At 51.7% G+C, this 22,481-nt stretch overlaps 1 protein-coding gene across 1 annotated transcript in view; it reads right to left on the bottom strand.

Annotated features, from left to right (window-relative positions):
* The window catches only part of Dlg5 (discs large MAGUK scaffold protein 5), a 103,823-nt gene that overhangs the window by 6,975 nt on the left and 74,367 nt on the right, over positions 1 to 22,481 (bottom strand). The window contains exons 13-27 of the mRNA XM_015504595.1: positions 22,376 to 22,479; positions 20,848 to 20,940; positions 18,337 to 19,353; positions 17,576 to 17,699; positions 17,007 to 17,151; positions 15,053 to 15,165; positions 14,381 to 14,470; positions 13,997 to 14,147; positions 11,187 to 11,349; positions 10,940 to 11,073; positions 10,138 to 10,284; positions 8,653 to 8,836; positions 7,917 to 8,065; positions 7,018 to 7,188; positions 4,858 to 5,054 (exon numbers count right to left, since the gene is read on the bottom strand). Of these exons, the coding sequence (XP_015360081.1) occupies positions 4,858 to 5,054; positions 7,018 to 7,188; positions 7,917 to 8,065; positions 8,653 to 8,836; positions 10,138 to 10,284; positions 10,940 to 11,073; positions 11,187 to 11,349; positions 13,997 to 14,147; positions 14,381 to 14,470; positions 15,053 to 15,165; positions 17,007 to 17,151; positions 17,576 to 17,699; positions 18,337 to 19,353; positions 20,848 to 20,940; positions 22,376 to 22,479 (2,982 nt within the window). The remainder of the gene's footprint in view (positions 1 to 4,857; positions 5,055 to 7,017; positions 7,189 to 7,916; positions 8,066 to 8,652; positions 8,837 to 10,137; positions 10,285 to 10,939; positions 11,074 to 11,186; positions 11,350 to 13,996; positions 14,148 to 14,380; positions 14,471 to 15,052; positions 15,166 to 17,006; positions 17,152 to 17,575; positions 17,700 to 18,336; positions 19,354 to 20,847; positions 20,941 to 22,375; positions 22,480 to 22,481) is intronic.

Here is a 22,481-nt window from a genome sequence, read left to right as displayed (position 1 = left end):
AAACCTTCACAGATGAAGCCAGCACCCTCCTGTTACCCATCCCCAGCCCCCTCCTCAGCCACCACTAATGTGAGCGGAAGTTTACCCTTCCGTGTGTTATTCTTGTAAGGGGATTGCTATATGCTTGGGAAAAATCTAGAAAATGGGGGCTGGGGATGTGGCTCAAGCGGTAGCGCGCTCGCCTGGCATGCGTGAGGCCTGGGTTCGATCCTCAGCACCACATACAAACAAAGATGTTATGTCCGCCGAAAAAACTAAAAAATAAATATTAAAATTCTCTCTCTCTCTCTCTCTCTCTTTAAAAAAAAAAAAAATCTAGAAAATGTGTGTGTGTGTGTACGTGTGTTCAACAAAAAAGATATGACACTGTACATGCTTTGCAATTCCTCCTCTCCCTGGGTAGTTTCTACAGCGTGCTGGTACTAATTCATGCTGACCTCGATTTCTTTTGAAGAGCCCACATATGAACCTGCTTCCAACCCAGGTAGAGGGCTGCTACCAAGAGGCTGGGGACTCGAGCAGTTTTTGGAACTCTCTAAGACTGGTGAGACCAATATGGAGCTTAGGACAGCTCAGGCAACCAGAACTGAGAAGCCACAGTTCCAGAGGGAAGGGAAGAGGCACAGAACTGAGTCTGATATCAGCAGTTTTCCATGAAAACCATCTGCCAAATTCTTAAGCTGTGAGGAGCAAGAGGCAACAGATTTAAGAAGCCATGAATTGCAGAGTCCCTGCGGTCCTGTGGTACTGAAGGGAAATGCTGGTGCCCAAAGGAGGAGGGGGCCCTGTGCAACGGCTCAGGCGCTCAGATGACCCAGGCCCCCCGGACCAGGGTGAAGCAAACTGCACAAAAGCTGCTGCCAGTCTGAAGCCATCTCAGCCCCTGCCTGCCAGGTGAGCTGCCACCAGTGCTGGCTCTAGAGCAGGGGTCCAGCCCTCTCCAGAAGACAGGAACATCATCCAGGGCTCGGACATTCTTAGAAGTTCTGACATTTCAATCAACAATGTCCAGGATTCCAAGCAAAAAGACAACAGACACACTGGCAGTTTCTGAAACTAAGAACACACTGGATATGACAGAAAAGGGGGATAATGCCTAGGGAAAAGGCCCCAGAAAAATATCCAGGGTGGCTAAAGCACAGAGAGAAAAACAGATGGAAAGTAGAGGGGCACAGAGTGCAGGGGACAGAGGCATCCCAAGGCCCGTCCAAGAACTAAGGTGCAAGAAAGGCGAGAGGAGCCCAGAAACAGTCTCAAAGAAACAATGGCAGGACTTATCCACAACGTCAAGCTACAGATCTAAAAAGTATTAAGAAGCACGTGAGCAGGATACACCACCAAGGAAACTGCCCACGGGCAGACACCACAGTGTGACTGCTGAGAAACCGAAGACGCTAGAACAGCCAGGAGCAGGGGGGGTGGGGGCGCATTACCTTCTGCACAAAACCAAGAGAAAGCCCACCCTCCCCAGGAACACCAGGTGGCAGCCCCCAAAGTGCCCCCAGAATTGGCTTCCTAGCCCCCAGAACATGTGACTGCTGCCTTCTATAACAGGAGGTAAGGCTCTCAAAGAGGAAGGGCTTTTCCTGGATCAGCAGGGTGGGCCCTACAAGCAAGCCATCAGGTGTGTCCTGAGAGGTAGAGGGAGTTTGGGGACAGACATGCATGGAGGAGAAAGTAATGTGAAAACAGATGACAGAGAGGTTTGAGGATGGTGGTGATGTGGCCTCAAGCAGAAAAATGCTGGCGGCCACCACGAGCTGGAAGAGGTCAGAACTGAGGCTCTGCTCCATCCTTGGAGGGATGTCAGCAGCCCTCCTGACAGCTGGATTTCAGTCCAGGATGCTGATTTTGGATTTCTGGCCTCCAGAATCAATGAGAGAACAAATGCGTGATGTTTGAAATCACATAATTTGTGGCAATTTGTATGGAAGCCATAGGAACCGAATATGCAGTAAGAGCCACAGACGGTGAAGGACAACTTTAAAGTGCTTCAATTGCCAGTCCTTGTATCCCTGGGTTCTGTGTGCATGGATAACACTGCAGACTGAAAAGATTCTGGGGAAAAATTACATCTATGCTGAACACATACAGACTTTTGTCATTATTCCCAGAGCAATATAATCTAACAGCAAATGACATCACATTTATACTGACTACATACTATAAATACCAGAGATGACTTTAAGTGGACAGGAGCATATGGGCAGGTTATATGCAAATACTGTGTCACTTTATATAAAAGGACTTGAGTCTCTGAATATTTTATCTGCAGAGGGGCATAGAACCAACCGCCCACAGATACCCAGGGACAACTGTGAACACCAGTCATAAATTTCCATATCCAAAGAGTATTTCTGAAAACAATGTAACAAAGACATTTTGAGACAACACCGTCTTCCACCTAGGGTGCCTTATATGGTGGGAGAGAATGCATCACCCACAAACCTGCACTACAAGGCATGCTCAAGGGAATTGTTCACAAAGAAAACAGAACCAGAAGGAAGCACAGAAGTGCAGGAAGGAACAAGGGTGGGGAAAGGGCACAACAGGTGGCTGTTCTACAAACCCATAATGCTGGCTTGGGTTTGAAACACATGGAATTAAAGTGGTAACAATGCAAAAGTTGGGAAGGTGGTACATGGAGTTAGAGGGCCCAGTGTCACTAGGGCAGTGGTCACAGCAATGCCTTATGTTAGCAGCAAGTCAAAGAAGCATGCTATGAGGGCTATGGAAGCCCCCACAAGATAAAAACCAGTAACTAAATAAAAACCAGTAACTAAGAACAAGAGATGTGGTAGGAACAGAATAATAAAAATAATTGATTGATCCAAAAAAAAGCAAGAAGGGAAAGACAAGGAAATATAAAATGTGTTGGACAAACTACATTTTCATCAAGATTCAACACCCTGATTAAATAATAAAGGCACAAGGCACAGTGGTGCAAAACCATAATCCCTGCTACTCGGGAGGCTGAGGCAAGAAGATTGCAAGTTCAAGACCAGCTTCCGCAACTAAGCCAGATTCTTGTCTCAAAATAAAAAGGGCTGGAGATGCGGCTCAGTAATAGAGCATCCGTCCCCAGTATGCAAAACAAGCAAACAAAACCCAAGAATATTGCAGATGTGCTCATTATGAGCACTCATCCTGTTCGCTTTTCTGGACATGTATGTGTACTCTGTGGTACACGTGTCACATTGAAAAGGCAGACTGCCGTGTGCATTAAAACACACACACACACACACACACACACACACACACTGCTTATAAGTAGTATGTAAAGTGGAAAAAGTTTAAAAGGAAAAAGAAATTTGAGAACACCAACAAAGAAAAAACTAGTGGGAAAATAAAAAGACCACACAAAATAAACTTTTGGGCAAGAAACAATACTTGAAAAAGTACATTGTATAATGATAAAAGGGTCAACCTGGCAGGAAGAGGCAACAATCTAAGAGGCATATGTACAACTTCAAAATAAACAGTGCCCCAACCTGAAGGAGGAAAGGAAGAACAGGAGGAGAGGTACTTTTCAAAAATGCAAACACACCCACTATACACACGCAAACACACCCACTATACACAAACACACTATACACACGCAAACACACCCACTATACACATGCCCACACAGCACAGATGGTGAGGACTCTGAGAGCAGAGACCAAAGGAATGAAGAGAAAAAAAAAAAAAAAACAGAGACCTTGCCCTGACTGGCAGGTCACCAAATTGAGTCTTAGAAGGGAAATATTTTAGGCTCTGAAGGTGAAAAGGCAAGAGGGAACCAGTCACCACCAAAAGGCCAAGGGTGGTTTCCACGGTGTCTAGAAATATAAAGTTCTATGCTTGCTTGACTCATCGGCTGTACAAAAACCAGATCTAGCCCAGGGGCTGTGGTCTAATGACTAGGCTTGAGACCTAATTTTTAAAATATAGAAGGAAGGACTGGGGTTGTGGCTCAATGGTAGAGCGCTTGCCTAGCATGTGCAAGGGCCTGGGTTCGATCCTCAGCACCACATATAAATAAATAAATAAATAAATAAAAATAAAGATATAAAAAAAATAAAATAAAATAAAGAAGGAAGAAGGGGAGGCTAGGATAGAGAGGGAAGGCAGCAGCCCTGCCTTCTGCTGCTCAGTGCCCCGCACTGTGTCCACCTAGGAGGACACATGCTCTGGACAGTGGACACACGGGGTCCCGGGAGCCACGAGGGCCCCCTGCTTCACGGGACAAATATGTCCTTTCCACGAGGCCCACATGCCAGAGATGCCTGACATTCCCTGATCCTCAACTCCAGCCCTGGCCTAGCACCCCGCCTCAGGAGGATCTTGTAAGAATCACTGATGAATACAGCAGCCAGAGAGGCCAAAGACCTGCAGACATGGCAGCCCCTGTCAATACCGAGCACAAACGAGAGGTGACGCATTTGCCTACCCACTCCCTGTCCCTCCTTTCTTCCTTGCTGCCGGAACCTGCGCTGCCCAGGCTGGCAGTGCTCCTGCTAAAACATGCCTTAGGCCTTTCTTAGAGATGTGAATGGCCAAGGGTTTGAAAGTGGAAGTCGCAGGTAGGTTCTCCGGACACACTGTTTAAAGAGGCCTGGTCAGCTGAGACACACTCTTGCCTTGCCCATTCCCTCCTGAAGCATAGATGTGATGTCTGGAGTTGCAATGATAGACGGCAGCCATGAGACCTTGAGGATGGAAGTGACACCTTAGGGCTGGGAGATCAGAAGACAGCAGCACCACCCTATCTACACAGGTGCCCACCTTGAGGCTTGTGTGCAAAAGCCAAGGGGACCTCTATTGTGTCTAAAGTCCCAGTTGTGAAGCTTCAGCAAACTGCACTAGGTGACTTGCCTTCAAAGAGCGGGAGGGAGTCGTTGGAGAAGGTGTCCAAGGCCAGGAGGTCTTTCCCGTCTTTGGACCCACTGCGTTTGTGCTTGTGCTTCCTTCGAAAGAAGGACCGGCGAGCGGCTGCTGACAGCGTCTTGGCGGCGCTACTGTCGTCTTTGACCTCGGACATGCTGAGCCTCCTGGAGAATTCTTGGTCCATCCTGCAGTCACAGGGAGTGGCAATGCTGGGGAGTGCCACGGAGACAGACCCTGGCCCACCTCCCTGCAAGGGAAGCCAGGCCTCCCCACACCACCAGGCACCTTGGGTACCACTGTGGTGCCGGGACGGGCTTTCAGAGCAGAGAGATGGCCACCAGGGTGCGCTCACCTCAGTGTCAGAGGAGCGGCTGGGGCAGGCTTCACCTGCTGTCCCTACAAGTTAGGCTTCCTGCCTGGGAATTGACCGGCACAGGGCCACAGGCTGCAGGCTGCAGCGTGAAGGGTGCAAGCCAGACACAAAAGGTCACACACCGTGTGGTCCCAGCCCCTCCAAGTCCACGACAGGGAAACTTGTCCAACTGTCTATTAGTGGCTGCTTAGGGCTGAGGGCCAGAAGAAGAGGGGAGGACAAAGGGATGGGGTGTGCTGTGGTTTGAGTGTGTCCCCCAAAGGGCTATGTCCCCAGTGTAGCCATGTGGAGGTGGAGGAACCTTTAAGAGGTGGGGGCGTGGGGCCACACCCCTGTAACCCAGTGACCAGGAAGCTAGGGCAGGAGGATCACCAAGTTCAAGGCCATACTCAGTAACTTAGCAAGACCCTGTCACAAAAATAAAAGGGGCTAGTCTGGGTGTCCACTGACATATGAAGGAATGGATAAAGGAAATGTACTGACACGAGAGTTTTATTCAACCATACAGAAAAATAAAATTATGTCCTTTTTCAGAAAATGGGTAGAACTGGAGACCATTGTGTTAAGTGAAATAAGTCAAACTCAGGTCAAGGGTCATGTTTTCTCTCATATGGGGACTCTAGAGAGGAAAAAGGAAAAGAGAGGTAGGGGCAGATCTCTTGAAAATCAAAGGGAGGTTGGGAAGGCAGGGAGGGAGGGGGAAGGGCTGGGGAGTGATACTGGCCAAATTACATTGTTACACTGTGTGCACGTGCCAGTATGAAGAACTATCCATCCCTATGTGCAGCTGTAATACGACAACAAAAAATGTAGAGAAAATAAATAAAAATGCATCCACGCCAGCAAAAAGAAAAGATTAAAGGGGGGGGTGCTGAGACTGCAGCTCAGTTGTACAGCACCCTTGGGTTCTATCCGTAGTACTAACCTCCTCCACCCCACCCCAAAAAAAAGAGGTGCAGATTAGTGGAAGGTGGTTAGATCACTTGGGGCTCTACCCTTGGAGGGATTAAGGTAGTACTCATGGGACCTCAGTTAGTTCCTGTAAGAATGGGTTATTATCAAAAGGCCAAGCCTAGCCCCTGAGCTCCCTCCTTCCTATCTTGCCACGTGACCTCTCCTTGTATACAAGGCTGGTCCCTTGTGTTTCCCTACCACACTGTGATACAGCCCAGCGGAAACTCTCTGGAGACAGAACCGACGGGGCAGGCACCCTAATCTTACACTTCCAGCTTCCAGAACTGAAAGCTAAAAACCTCTTTTCTTTATGAATTATTCAGCCTCAGTTAGTTACAGCAACAGGAAACAAACACAGGTAAGACAAATGGGTATGGAGCTTCTTTCTGAGATGATGAAACTATTCTCCAATTAACTGTGAATATCGGTGAACACACTGAAGACCACTGAATTGTGTACTTGGGGAGTTGTAGGATATGTGAATTATAGCTCCATAAATCTGTTTTAAAAATAGTGATGCCGGGGGCTGGGGACATGGCTCAGTTGGTAGAGTGCTCACCTTGCATGCACAAGGCCCTGGGTTCAGTCCCCAGCCCCACACACACCAAAAATAGTGACACCTCCTGACTGGCCACTCAGCTTCTGCACCCTGACTTATGACACCACCTGTTTTTTGAACATGCGACACTGGCAACAGGGATAGCCCAGAAGCTGACATGAGCAACAGAATCAGTCCTCCAGGAGCTCAAGCCCGGCCTTGCCCTGTGGGACAGCTCTGTGGCCGGTGGACCCTGCGGCCCCACCCAGGGAGAGACACTCACACATATTTGCTGGGAATCTGCCCACGCTGGATCTTCTGGGCGTTCTCATCCAGCTGCCACGCCATCCAGGACCCGAACGTGCCCTGGGGCAAGGTGTCGTCCACGTAGAGAATGTCGTCCTTCCTAAAGCTCAGCTCATGCTCCACCTCGGCCAGCCGGTCATACAGGGCCCTGGACCAAGGGACGGAGGGAGCTCCATCAGGATGCGGCCAGTGGCCAGGGGTGCACCAGACTCTGAAGGCTGTTGCTCTGCTTTGCCCCCACTCTGTCAGGAGCAGGATCCCATTCTGGGCTGGCTCCCAGGCAGGACACCTTGGCTATCCTCCCTATCACCGAGGGAGCTTCTAGCCCAGGAACAGGCTGTATCTTCCTCTTCCAAATGGGCCTTTCCCATCCGCCTCCCTCCCAGGAGTCAAGGCCCCTGGTTCCCACAGACAGAAACCTCTGGAGACACACCCTCTCCCGCCCTCAGGACAAGAAGCGGAACTCATCAGCTTCTCATCCTTCCTGTGGTCTCAGATCGCAGGAAATGTAAAGAAAGCTCTGACCACTCACAGAAAACGCTTGATGCCCTCCCCACGTGCCATGTTCTACATGGTACTTAAGGGCACCATAGGACACCTGAAGCCCACACAGTCTGCACATCTCGGTCAGGAGCAGATCCAAGGAAAATGGGGCTCTACAGCCTCCAAATTCCCTAGGCCCCTAACCCTAAAAAAGGGAACTCAAATGTTTCCTTAGGTTCTCAAGCATTTTTCTAACTCAAAAGAATCCTACCTAGGCACAAGTAGTGCTAATCACAGCCCCAGCTTTGGGCACAGAGCAGAGAGGCAAACATTCACCAGGAGCAGTCTCCACTGAGAGCCCCTGCCTGGCCCTGAATCCCCAGCTGCTGGTACCTGATGTAGAAGCTGTCACCAGGCAGGCCCTTGATCCTGGTGAACTCCTCTGGGCGGTACTGCACCTTCAGGCGGACACTGTCTTTGGGCTTCAGCATCTCCACGTAGACCTCCTCCACCGTCTTATTGCGCACATCCAGGTTGCCATACTGTCCAGGGACAGAGAAGCCGGGATCAGAAGGGCAATGGCCAGTATGCAGTTCTGGCACCCACCAAGGTGGAGATTCAATCCCTGATCTGAGACTGCCCACCTCCCCTGTGCAGGGAGGGCCAGGTCCTTATGGTCCTCCCAGAGCCTGAGATCTGCACACACTTCCTGGTCCCCCTGCTCTGCCTTCTACAGCTTCTCCTAGGAAAAACCCTCAAAGAAGGCTTTTCCCAACATGGCCCTGCCTCTTGCTTATGAAACTACCTTTACCCTCTGTAAGCCATCCCCTGGGGAGACAGGAGTGCCATCGAGAAGACGGCAACCTCCCTAATCAGAGACTTGCTGCTGGCAAGAGACGCATTTCCTTTCAATGCCAGAGCCAGGACCAAGCCCTCGCCTTCTTTTGGTGGCCTGCCTTACGGCAGTGACACCCCAGAGGGGTGTGGCAGCATCGCAGGTTCGCAAAGATAAATAATCAGCCCTGTCAGGTCACCAGGTGAGGGGTGTGCTCCTCTGTCCTCTGTGCCACCTGAGATGGCACCAGCCCTGCCACAGGGACAGTGACCTAGCCCACTCAAGAGTACTCACCTCGAGGATCAGATCCCCTGGCACCAGGCCATCGGGACCCCTGGCAGGACTGTCATCCTCTACTTCGGCCACAAACACCCCGTGCAGGTTTCCACCACACAAATGCACCCCAAGGTCCAGTTGAGACTTCTTGATGAAGACAATGCGTGGTTCCGGGGTCTTCTTGTTGGCATCTCCCATGATCCTTTTAGGAAGGAAAAGGGAGTTTCTCAATCATGCGCAAGGCGGGAGGAGGACAGGAAAATAAGTGGCTAGAGCCCCAGCTGTTTCTGCTTGCTCTACGGGTCTCAGAGCCTAGGTTCCCTAGAGGCCCTTGCCACAGGCTCTAGTTCTATTGATGCAGGGCACGTGGCAGGAGGTTGAGGGGCAGTGAGGGTAAAAACATGGCTTAGGTCACAAAGACAGTTGGGGACAGAGGTAAAGCCGAGGCCTCTGCTTCCAGATCCAGCCATGGCTTTCACGCCTTGGGAGGCATCGCCCGCCTGCCCTGCTCACCTGCCTCAGTCCTGCCTAAAGAAAGGTAACGTGGGTCTCATGGACCAGAGCACAGCGGCTCACTTAGCAATGTCTCCCAAGCAGTTTCTGCAGACCAGGACCTGCACCGACTGGGAAAGGGACCTTGTCAAGGAGAATTTAGAACCAGTGAGGGCAGCTGGAAATAGGCTAGCAGAGAAACCTACTGGAGGGAGCGGGAGCAATAGTGGGGACTGATGAAAGGAATCCCAGGAGGGAAACCAGCCTATGATTAAAATCTTACTGCAGGTAAGTTCCAACGGGACACAGTGAAGAATACAGAGCTGGCCTCATTCTGCGTGATGCCGAGGCTTTGCCTGAAAAGGGGGCCCTCTCTAGGCTCCTCCAGGCCCAGACCAGGCTGAGGGGCAAGCAGTTCTCATGAGGGCTCCTGCCTCCTCCTGATGCTGCTCCCTCCTCCTGCTCACCCTGAACATCTATCTGCACCTAGCAGTCACTTCTCCTTGCCACATGGCTGGTGTGGCTGTACATATCTGGGCCCTGGCCTGTCACCTCCTTGGGAACAATGCTGCTGCTGATGGCCAGAAACCTAGGGCCTGGCTGGGTGATGACTATGGGACTGTGTCTCGAGAAAGAATCAGAAAATGAGTGAATGAGAGGGGCTGGGGCTGTCGCTCAGTGGCAGAGCACTTGCCCAGCACATGTGAGGCACTAGGTTCCATCCTCAGCACCAGTAAAAATAAATAAATAAAAAAAACAGAAGTATTTAAAAGAGAGAGAGAGACAGGGCAACAAATGAGTCAGTGAGAAAACAAGAGAAAGAGGGAAGGAAAGAAGGAAGAGAGGAAGGAAAAAGGAAAAGTGTCTCCCCCTTTCACCCTGGACACCTGGGTATGCGGTCGGCAGCACAGTCTGAGATCAGCTGCCTGGCACCCACACCCCTAAGGGATGTGTTCCATCCCACTCGGGCTAGGTGGACAGAGGACAAGCCCACAGCATGCATGTGCTGACCTGGAGCAAGGGGTGTTCTGCTTGGCTGGGGGTGTGCCAGGACCCTCGTCCTGCTCCATGAGCGGATCAATGACAGAGGGGTGCTCTGGGGTGGTGCTACCACTGCCCTGGAGAGTGGCGTGGGCACCGGCAGGGTCCAGGTGGGAGCTAGGGAGGGAAGACAAGAGGAGTAAGGAAAAGCATAGAACATGTGGCACACACCACCCAGGGCCATGCCCCCACCAGGGACAACTGGGTTTGCACTGCAAATAGGGAACAGGTCACACAGCACTGAGCCCTGGAAGGGAAGATTCATCAGGTGCTTGGACTGTGTCACCTGCTCCACAGGACTGCCTGTCCTCAGCTCAGGAATCCTCTCCAAAGGCATCCAGCCTAGGGGACACATGAGGTCACTGTCCCTTTTCCTGGCTTCTGTATCCTGTCTCTCTGAGCCATGGAGTAGGACCCTGCAGGACACACTGCCCCTCCTATCTTCTTCCCTGTGACCCACAGCACAGGGGCACATAGAGCAGGCATCTGACACCCGCTCATGGACAGAGCCAAGCACTGTGTATGAAGCCTGCTCCAGAGCCTCGGTTACTAGTTATCACAGGGCCCTACCGGCAGTGGGCCTCCCGCCACGTATTCCCACACCCCATTTCAGGAGGAGAGATACTCTCAATGTGTGCCCTTTTCCCAAAGCCCAAGGCTAGTCAACTCCCCTGACCAGCAACAGAACCCCCAGCATTCGCTGTGGACACCCCAGGCCTCCCCATGGTGAGCAGCACACCATCACACCCACCCCTTGGCCCCCAGCACTCACCTGGAGCGGGAGTGGCTGCCAAGCTGGTGCATATGTGGGTTGTACTGGGCCAGGATGGTGATGGTGTCACACTGTTGCCCTATGATGAGCCGGGCCTGCTGCTCTGTGGCACTCCGCAGGTTAATGCCATTGAACTGGAGAGACACCCAGGGTGGGCTCAGGGATGGGGCGGGAGCTGTGGACATGGACTTCAAGCACTGCTTTTTCAGGGGTGGAGGAGAAGAGAAGAAGGGCCATTCCCTCCTACCTCAAGTAACTGGTCCCCATACTCAAGGCCAGCCTGGTGGGCAATGCTGCCGGTGGTCACTTTGGAGACGTAGATGCCGCCCTTCTCTCCACTCACAATGGAGATGCCCAAAGGCTCTGAGCCCTTCTGTACCTTCACATGGCGTGGTTCCTCCACGTAAGGCCTGGGAAAAGAGCCAAAGGTGTCGAGGACTCAGACACAAAGGACAGGCTAGGGGAGGCAGATCAGGCATGCGCTCAGGTATACAGAGAGGACCCTGGAGCCGGGTGCTGCTGTGATGATATGGCTGGATGGGGACACGATGAACCAGCTTCGATATGAAAAAGGATACACATTCCCAAAACTTCATGCAATACAAAACAGCACACCCAAATGGACAAGGAAACACCCAGCCCCAAAGACACAGGAACACCAAAATGCACGTGGGAGAAAACTCACATATCTTCATTTTATGAGAGAAGCTTCATTTATGAGAGAAGCTGCCTCACAGCATGCAATTTCCAACCCTTGAGGGAGGGGTCCTCATGACCACCCCCCCTCCAGGAAAAGAGATGGCTCCTGGGATGACGTTCACACCAAGAAGAGATGACATAAAACGTCAGTCTTTGTATGTACTGGCTACATGGGGGTGACGCAAACTGATCATGGAAATTAAGCTGCTGCAAACCCAAGCCATGGAGAAGGAGGGAGAGGGAGGCAGAGAGCAAGGCTGGGACCATGCACCTGCTGCCCAAGGGCACCAGGAGGCAGGGGCTCAGGGGAGCCTCGTGTTGGGCCAACCTCAGACTCCTCAGCGAGGAGGACCTGGGCCTGGCGGCCACAGGCAGCCTCAGAAGAGATCTGTGGTGGAAGAGACATCTGGATGGCACCAAAGTTGGAAAGGAGAGAAGGGACACTCAGAAGGAAGACGACTCAGACGCCTACGACTACAGAAAACAGACAGCGAGCGACACAAAGTGCCCCCCCACCCGCACGGCCCGAGCTTCACCAGCCCTGGGCCTTCTTCCTCTGGGACACGAAAAAAAAAGTGAGGCCAAAAACTAAGAGAAGGGTGGTCTGATGCCCACCCTTGGGTCCCCTCTAGAGCCCATGGACAGATCTGTGTGGCAACAAATGAGTTGGGAGGGGGGCACTTGAACCAGCACCCCTGCCACAGAGCTCCAGCAGCCCACAACCTCAGCAGGCCTCGGCCTGGGTCCCGCTGCTTAGGGCCAGGCCCTCTTAGAATAGCAGAAATTAAAATGCTGGGCTGGGGCTATAGCTCAGTGGGTAGAGTGCTTGCCTTGCATGCACAAGGCCCTGGGTTCAATCCCCAGCACCTTAAAAAAAAAAGACAAAGAAATTAAAATGCTTACAATTCTTTGTTCACTCCCACCCTTCCAAACCTACCCACTTTATAATTCTTCCCTTGACCTGCCAACTGCACCTGAGCTGGCCTGCACCAGTCACTTGTACAACTCAACAAGTACTAGAGTGCCAGGTCAGGTGCAGTTGGCAGGTCAAGGGAAGAATTATAAACTGGGTAAGTATGGAAGTGGTTTAGAGCGGTGAGAACCTGTAGCCGGCAGCCGCCCTAACGCCATCCACACAGTGGGGCAGGAACCAGAGCGGGCTGAGGCTGCCTTCTTGTGCCAGCCCACAGGCACTGCACAGCTGGCTTCTGTCTACGGCTCCTGGTTCCTCACCGTGACTACCCTGTCCTCTGCTCCACCTCCACCCAAACATGTTTCCCCACAAAGGAGCAGGTAACCTGCTCATATAAAAGCCACTATAAATGATCCTCCGAATCAGGAGTAACACCCAAAGAAGTAGGGACCACTGTGGACTGCAAAAGCAGATGGGACAATGCCACATGGAGCCCACATGCATGTTTACGTCTGTACCTATGCAGATTTCTGTGGAGGGCCTTGCCCAGGAGTGAGTGTGGTGATCTGAGGTGATCTTTATTTCTCAGTCTTCTGAATGATTTAAATTTTATACTCTACACACGAGCTTTCTTGGAACAACAATGCTGCTTTGTAAAACATGTTAATAAATTATACTTATAATGCTCTAAATCACTTAAAATATAAGGTCAGGGTTGGGGATGTAGCTCAGTGGCAGAGTACTCGCCTAGCACGAGCAAGGCCCTGGGTTCAATCCCTTGTGCCACCAAAAGAGAGGAAAAAATAATAATAACTAGAGGAAACATGATTATGTATATAAGATGACAAATAATAAAACATACATTAAAAATGTGTGTGTGTATGTGTGTGTATAACAAGTGAATTTCTGAGACTACAGGTAACTTTTTTCTTTTTTCTACTTTTCTAACTAACTCCCAAATTTCTATGAGTCTATGAGAGTGAACTTCAGAATCAGGAAAAAGGGATGATGTTTAATTAATAAGCTGTTGCTCAGCCAGGACACACGTGTTCAATCTTGTCTTTAATTGCACAATAGCACTGGGGGACAAGGATGTGCATACTTTTCCCTCCGGGGTAGGAGTCCCTGGCTCTTTTGCACGGCAGGGTGCTGACGGGTTGCTTGGTTGCATGTGACACATGCACACCCTCCCGCTGGGGCCAGGCTGGGCCACAGTTCCTACATAAGTGCCTCACAGAAAATACTAGTGACTTGCTGGAACAAGGTACATAGGTGCTAGATGACCTAAAGAAGATTGGCTGAGTCCCGTTTCAAATCAAAGCAAATTCTCCAACCCAACGCCCCCCCCCCCACGAGCAAGCCCACCCCACACCCAAGCACTGGCTAGTGGTCCAGATGTGCCATCCAGTGGTTGGCCCAGGCCACGAATTCCCATGCACACTCACCTGTCCTTCCTCCGCTCCCCGAGGGACGCAGGGTTGACAGCAATCCTGGGCAATGTAGAGGCAGAGGTCTGGGACTGGCTACAAGTGGACAGGGTGTCAATGTTGAGGGGCGACTGAGGAGGGGTGCTGCATTCGGAATGTGACAACGAACCTGTCAAGAGAGGAGAGGCGCGAGGACACAGGGCCCCACATCAACCGCAGGGTCTGGACGCTGGGCTGCAGCTGCCTGCCACCCCCCAGCATCAGGCCCCGCCTGGGCTCAGGACACCTTTACCCACTGACTGAAAGGACTGGCAAACTACAATCTGCACCCAGGGAACCCAGGCGGGGACAAAAGGAGGCAGTGGGATGAGCAGCGGGAGGGGCATGCCCACAAGTGCTTACCTCTGTCAGAGCCCATGACAGACCGAGGGTACCTCGGCGTTAATGGGATCTTAATGCGTTCTGCCTTGAACTGCAAGTTACTGGAAGACCCTGTTCCAAAAGAAGATGGGACATCAGGCCTTGTGATTAAACACCACCCCCGACCCCTCCCATGGCTTGGCAGTCAGGATGGTAGCATGCAAAGCTGGGCCTGCCATGCAGCTCTGAGAGAGCCTGGATGTGGAGCAGTTGCAAGAAACAGATACTTGGCCTCTAGTATTGGCAGAAGTGGGCAGGCCTGGAGTCTGTCTCCAGAACAGGAGCACCACTCATGGAGACCCACGAGATACAGGCAGCTGCTCGGTCTCCTCTCCCCAACAACCAAGATTTCCCCAGGGTCTCCTTACAAGTCCATATAAGCCTCTCCTCTAGGTGACCCTGAGCGAGCAGCCATACAAACACCCCAGGATAGCCAACAAGTTCAGGGAGAGGAAGCAAGGATCCGAGGGGCCACAGGCTGCGGGCAAAGAGCATAGCTCCGGGTGCAGCATGGGTGTGAAAGTCATCGGCCCTCCAAGGAAGGAGCTGTGCTTAGCCCCAGGAGAGAGAGGAGCTCATGTGGGCAGCCCACCACGAGATCTGGGAATTAGGATGCAGGTGCCCACTGCAGCCCAGGGTCCAAGCAGTAATTACCGAGGCGGGCGCTGGAAGGCAGCGAGTTAGACCCGTGGGAGGCTCTCATCTCAGCATAGTCACTGCTGGCCCTGTGGCTGAGGTCCAGGCTCAGGCGGCCCTGGTGCTGGACACTGGGAGAGAACCAGAGGGGAGGGTTTGTGAGGACCAGGACCAGAGGTGGCCACCAGGGATGAACTGTGACGGCCTAGGCCTCCCTCACCACAGGCCCAGGACAGCAGCCTGCCCCACCACTTCTCAGAGGTGGCCTCTAAGAGGGCCACAAACACAGGGCAAGCCAGAGTCACCTCCAGGTCAATGGCAGGGACAGATTGCGCTCACTGGAAGGAAGGGTCTGCTACAAGGAAAACAGGCTCTGCAACCCAGGTGGGCCCAGAACGAGGACAGGGAGAGGCCGCATGGGCCCCAGGACCTTGGAGAAGTACTACATGAGTCACTCTGAACAGTGTAACCAGGAAAGCAGAGAGTGGTGGCAGAGAGCCCGGCTCCCTGTGGTCAGGTTCCCACAATGTACAGAGACGCCACCTTCCTGCTTAAAGCCCTCCTGTGGTCTCCGCCATACTCAGAGTAAAACCCCAACTCTAAGCCAGGCTGCGATGGCTGTCTGGGACCCCAGTTACTTGGGACGCTGAGGTGGGAGGATCACAAGTTTGAGGGCAGCCTGGGCAGCTCAGTGAGACTATGTCTCAAAATAAAAAATAAAGACCTGGGGGTGTAGCTCAGTGGTAGAGCATTTCTAGCCTGCACAAGGCCCTGGGCTCAATCCCTGGGACTGAAGTGGGCGGGAGGTTGGGGGGCTAGGGAAAAGAAAATCCAACTCTTTATTATGGCTGTAGGTCCTATAGGGTTTGTGCTGGCCAACCTGGGGTCTCCTCCTGACTCACTGCCCGCCTGCCAAGCTCCCAGGATTTAAGCCTCAGCATCAATGACACTTCTGTCTGGATGCCCCACTCCAGTTTGTGCAGTTTAGTGGCCACTGTCTTCTCAGACATAGCCCAGCCTGTCACCCTGTCTTACTGTCTTCAGAGCCACTCTGCACCACTTCAAAGTACCCTGTACATGTTTATTTGCCTCCCACACTTGAACAAAAGCACCTCATGAGTAGGAAGCTCATCTCTGTGGTCCACCACGGTCTCCCCACAGAACTAGTCTAGTTCTTGGAACATAAAAGGTACTCAATAAAAATTTGTAAGAGTGATCTTGAGTCAGCCTACCCACTTTTTGACAACTTGGGTTTGCTAATTTATTTAATTATTCATTTTAGTTTTTATTCCTTCCCTCCCCCTTTTTAAGTTTTTATTTATTTAATTATTTTTTAAATTTATATTTGACAGCGGAATGCATTACAATTCATGTTACACATACAGAGCACCATTTTTAATATCTCTGGTTGTACAAAGTATACTCACACCAATTCGTGCCTTCATACATGTACTTTGGATAATAATGTCCATCACATTCCACCATCATCGCTAACCTCATGCCCCTCCCTTCCCCTTCCACCCCTCTGCCCTATCTAGAGTTGATCTTTTTTAATGCTAGGTTTCTCATTTAATGAATGAGATTCATCAGTGCTCTACACAATCCAAGGAAGTTTTCTAATAATGAAATACAGAAATGATCCCTGAATGCAGTTTTGCCCCATTCACTTTTGAAAGCTCTCATCCCTACAGCAGAAGCAATATAAAAGTATTTAGCTCAGAAGCCTGAGGGAAGAGGGTGTGGCTGAAGGTCTGAGCATGGCAACGGGACATGAGCTGCTGTCACTATCACCTGTTGAGAATCCACGCTGGTGAACTCACAGAGGAGCCCCAGGTTCCCTGTCCCTTGGCTCCAGTGCTGCTCCACCCAGCCTCTTCCCAGCTAGCCAAGGAAGCTTCTCTGCCCACAGCCTCTCTGCACCTGTGGCACTGGACGACTAGAGCACAGGAAAGGGTAGGGTACCCTTGCATACCTGGGAGGCAAGCCCTGGGGGCCAGCATCTCGGGGCACAGGTGGAGAGCTGCAAGGGCCAACCCTGTGGCTGCGCACAGTGTAGATGGGGTTCCGCAGGATGGAGCTCACAGCAGTGCTGGGGGTCATGCTCCGGGGAACAGTTCCTAGAAATGGGCTGGATGAGAACAATGGCCCCCAAAGCACCTGCCCCGACAGCCCTGGACTTGCCTACACCCTCTCCTGTATACCAGGGTGGTGGCCACGGTCTTTTGGGGGAAAAAACTCTATTATAGGGAAATAAGAGTTTTAACCACCAATTTGCTAACTGGCTTTGGCTATTGGACTTTCCCCAGCTGTAAAAAGGGAGATCCCTCTTGCACCATTGCCCAGGCTGCCATGGGGACAAGCAAGTTAGTTCCAACAAACTAAGATATGACATGGATGACCAACCAGTCTGGATAGGGCAGCAATTCCTATTTCTCTGGGCCTCGGGGTTGAAGACCCATGACAGCCATGAAATATGTGCCTCCCCTCTCCCTGGAGACCACACAGCTGACCCTTCTCCCAGCACCTGTCCAGCCCACTCACCCACGGATGGCCTGTTGGGGTAGAGCGGGGGGTTCCCATGCCGGCTGGAATGCCCTGGTGAGTAAGGGGACCACTCCTGCACCTCGGGGGAGAGCTCTCCACTAGCTGGGATGCACTTCTGCTCCTGTAGAATCAAAGACGAGGAGTATTTTCTGGAGATAGTGGGTCTATGTGCAAGTCAACTTCTGTCCCTCACGCATGAGCTCCTTCTACTCCAGCATAGGAGGTGAGCAGTAGGGCAGAAGTCACCGCCCACTCACGTTGCCTCACACAGCTTCCTTCACAAGCCCTTCTGAAGACAACTGCAAAGGAAGACTCTACCCTTTCCAAGAAACAGCCTCTGGGGGTGGAAGGTGAGCAGGTGGGCACGCACCCGGCTCACAACTGCATGCCTCAGCATATACACTGGTGCCTCAGAGGGTCTTGGCTCCCGGCAATCGCTCCCTTCTAGAAACAACTACAGCACACATGATCAGACCACCCTGCTGCCTGTAAATAGTCTCACACATGTCGCTCATGTCTTCAAACCCTTCAAGTGCAAGTCTGTGTCACTTGACTTTGTGGTACAAGTTCAAAGGCTTCTTATTGAAAAAGCATATCAAACGCTATGTCCTCTGTGCTTCCCTCCACCCCAGCCCACTCCCCCACGTGCACACTAGTTAACAGTGAAAAAGCCAGTCAAGCACAAGTGGGGACGCCAGTGCAGGACCACTCTGCAGGATTCCCATGGCCAACTCCCCCCACCTAGGGCTGAGCTCTACCTCCAGGAATTGAGCAGGAATCACTACCGGAGCAAGCTTGGGCCGAAAACTAGGCGCAGACTTTGGCCGGCGGCGCTTCTGCCCCAGCTCATCTGCCTTCTGGGAAGTGAGGTCCTCATCACAGGACTTCTTGGCTGGCAGGTAGGAGGAGTCCCCATCCCCTTCGGGGTAGTAGCTGGAGGCGATGCGGACCCTGGCCTTGCGAGGGGGTGATGCATGCATGGGTTCTCCGAGGTCGGCGTCCGGGGGAGGGGCACCTGGTGGGCTGGTAGATGGAGAGCTGCCCACCAGTGTGGCCTCTGACTCAGAACTGGTTTCCAGTCTGTGCTGGAACTTGATGGAGTCGCTTCTCCTGGGGGGCTTTGGGGGTGTCAGAGGCCCCATCCTCTTGGAGGGCTGGGGGGAGTGAATAGGCCCAGGGCCTGGGAGCAAATAGTCTATTTTGGGGGGCGTCTGGGGACGTTTAAAAGTGTTTGGGTCAAAGATAGACTTTCTTTGCTTTGGCTTCTTGTAAACGGAGAGCTTCTCCGGCCCTGCTGTGGAGCCGAGCACGGCCTTGGGCCAGGTCCCACCGCTGTTGGAGCCCTCAGCATCCACCTTGTCCAGAGGGGCCTCCACTACCCCACAGGGGCCCACCTCAGTCTCAAAGGGCAGCAGGGGCCGCCTGCTCCGCATGTCCACCAGCCCGTAGCCACGTTCCCCAGAGGCATCGGAGTGGAAGGAGCTCAGGCTGCGCTCGGAGGTGCTGGGACAGGTCTGGGGGGAGACTGGAAAGGGGCCCCCAGGGAACGGTTTGTGTAGAAAAGAGGTGCTGCCTCCGGGGGGCCCTGGCTCCTTCCTGTCTTCCAGCCCAGCGCAGAAGAGCTCCGTCTGCGTGGAGCTGTGGTGCTGCATCAAGTTCCGCTTGTGATGAGCCTGGGCCTCCAGGCCATGGCTCCGAAGACTCAGCATCTTATCAGAGTCCTTGATGTTTTCAAAGATGTTCTGGCCGCTCCACGAGGAGCTCTGAGGGAACACCTAAGCAGGGTTGCAGAGGGGTGAGAAAAAGAGGCAGCAGGGCCTGGAGTTGCCACTGGTAATCATCCCCACAGCAGAGCAGGATGGGCCACCCCCCCACCCAAAAGGGACCCACAGGCACATGCAGGCGAACGCACATGCATGCACCCGGCCCCTGATGGTGAAGTCTCCTCGCGGCCTCCGTCACTTTGAATGCACAGAACTATAAAGTTCTCTGACTTTGAGCACTTTCTTTGATCAGTTGCACAATGTTCTATACACTGTCTAAACACTAAAAATCTCTCACAGAAAATGCAGGTGATGGTATATTGATCAGCACTAAAAGGACATGAGCTGTCAAGCCACGGAAAGACACGAAGGAACCTAACGCACGTTACTAAGTGGAGAAGGCCATGGGGAAAGGCTGACTGCGGCATGACTCCAACCACATGACCTTCTGGGAAGGGCAAGAGTCTGCAGGCAGCGCAAGGATCAGTGGTTGTCAGAGGCCTGAGAAGGGAGAGATGACTGGGCAGAGCACAGGAATTTGCAGGGCCATGAAGCTATCCTACATGACACTGTCATGGTGCATACACATAAGGATACGTTTGTCAAAAGCCACAGGATATACGGCATCAGAGTGAACCCTCAGGCTGGGAGGGAGCTCAGCAGCAGAGCGTTTGTCTAGCATGTACAATGACCAGGGCTCAATCTCCCATATCACACCAAGGTGGGGGAAAAATGAATCCTCGGGTAAACTGTGCACTTAAGTTCACTAATGCATCAACACTGGCCCCTCAATGGGAACAAGAGTACCAACTAACACAGATGCCAATAACAGGGACAGCCTGGGGTGGAGGGTAGGGAGGTGGTGGGGCTTGGTTCAGGGAATACATGAGATTGCACCAACCTCAAACAGCTGCCCAAAGAGCCTATTAACTTGATAATAACTGAGTAGTTTAGAAAACTACTCTTAGTGAAATGGATGGGCCTATTTTTTTCTAACTTTCTAAGATTTATCTTTTCAGCTAAGTAGAAAAATTGACAGGAAAGTATAATGAATACCCACCAACTGGACTCCATAAGATTTTACCAAGCTGTCTTGAATGTCTATCTATAGTGATATTGCAGATCACTGGAAAAGTTAAGCTGTAGCTTAACATTTCACTAACAACTTTAGCTTGTACCTCCTCAAATAAACTCATCCCCATATATAACTCCAATGTCATCATCAGACCTAAGTAATAATTCTCTATTGTCATCCAATTATCCAGTCCAGATTCAACTGTACCCACTGTCCCCAAAACGGTCTTTTCAGCTGTTTTTTGTTGTTGTTGTTGTTTTTCAACCAGGATACAGCCAGGACCCAGCCAGGCCTTATGCACACTCTGCATTTTGTACATTGGTGCCTTTTTTTCAAGGATCCCCACGATGCTGAGCAGTATGCTGGAGTTGGAGCTGAGGTTCTGGCCACCGCCTCAGTGGTGAGAGCAGAGCTGGCTGCAGGGTCCTTACCTTCAGGAGGGAGAGGGTCAAGGAGTCCTGGCAACTGCGCAACAGAGATTCACATTCATTCAGGGACTTGTTGTCCAGTGCGATGCCATTGATCTAGGGCCAAACAGAGAGCTGTTCAGATCCACTGGCAGGGAAGCCTCAGCCCTCTTCTCAGGGCTGCCAGGACAGAGGCTCAGCCACATACCACCCATGGAGGACAGCAGGCCTGGTAGTTCAAGGTACCAAAGTCAGGAGTGGGTGAAGGAGTGAAAGCCCCTCCCCAGTGAGGCCCAGAGTCAGTAAGGGGCTTCTGAGCAAATGAAACGCAAGCCTTCACAGCATTCCGGAAGAAGGAGCCTTCCTCCTGGGACCAGAACACCAGAGACCCCAGGGAAACATCCAACCCTGGGATGCCCAGATCAGCAGCGTGGAATATCCCAGCTTCATCCTTCGTGTATGAAATAGCTGACAAACATGCATGTTGAGACCAAGGCCATGCAAGGTCGTGTAAGCCAGAAAACACCACAGGCAATGAGGCACTGCCACTGTTGAGAGGAGATCAACAGCCCGAGATCCGTCTCGAGTCTGTCCACATCCCTCAGATACATTCAAACCTTTCCTCAAAGTACACGTGTGACAGCAGATGGCTAAACTGTGGAACAATGTCATTACTCAGCAATGACAAGGAACAAACTGTTGACATATGCAACCCCCGATGGTCCTCACAGGCTTGATGCTGAGTGAAAAAAAGCCACCCCAAAGTCACCCACTATAAGGTTCCATTTAGACGACGTTCTCAAAATGACAAAATTATAACGAAGAACAAATCAGGGGCCAGAAGAAAGGGATACTGGGGCAGTGGGGGGCCTAACTGTAAAGGGGTGACAGGAGGGAGGCCTCTGTGGTGGTAGCCCCTGGTCCACATCTGACTGTGGCAGTGGTTACACAAAACGATGTATCAGAAAACCACAAACCATGCACACCTGCTGCACCACAGTCAGCTTGCTGGCTTTGATGGAGGGGGAGCCGGGTGAGGGGCAGGTCAGACTTCCCTGTATTCTCTTAGTAACTTGTAACTATTTCAAAGTCCAAAAGTCTTGGAATGGTGAATGAACTATAACCCCTTCTGAGAAGGAGATGTTGAGGCAGGACGATTGCAAGTTCAAGGCCAGCATGTTCAACTTATTTTGAAAATAAAAAATAAAAAAGGGTAGGGATATAGCTCAGTGGTTAAGTGCCCCTGGGTTCAATCTCCAGTACCACAGCAAGAAGGGGGAATAAAGCAAATATTATTTCTAAGTGGTAGCAATACAAATGTTTGTTATTTCCTTCCTAGGCATTTTCTGTATTTCATAATTTTCTAGTGTTTACTGCAGTAGTATTTTGACACCGTTGGGGGGAATAATTACTTTTTGAATGTTAACATGGTGCAATGCCCAAGAACAAGGGATGTATGAAAACTCTGCTCGTGACTTCTTGCTCAAATGTCTCATACGTAACCCAGCCATCTCGGAGCAGCAGACAGCCTGGCTCCGTCCTTGAAACTCACCGCCACAATCCTGTCTCCCACGGCGAGGGACCCTTCTTTGGCAGCAGGGCTTCCAGGTACCACAGCAGCAGCATACACTCCACTCTCCAGACTGATGCCGCTGTCT

Source organism: Marmota marmota, unplaced genomic scaffold, assembly GCF_001458135.2.
Source record: "Marmota marmota marmota unplaced genomic scaffold, marMar, whole genome shotgun sequence".
In the NCBI taxonomy this organism is placed as follows: domain Eukaryota; kingdom Metazoa; phylum Chordata; class Mammalia; order Rodentia; family Sciuridae; genus Marmota; species Marmota marmota.
Note: the sequence above shows the minus strand (reverse complement) of the source record. Positions and strands in the feature narration are given on the sequence as shown.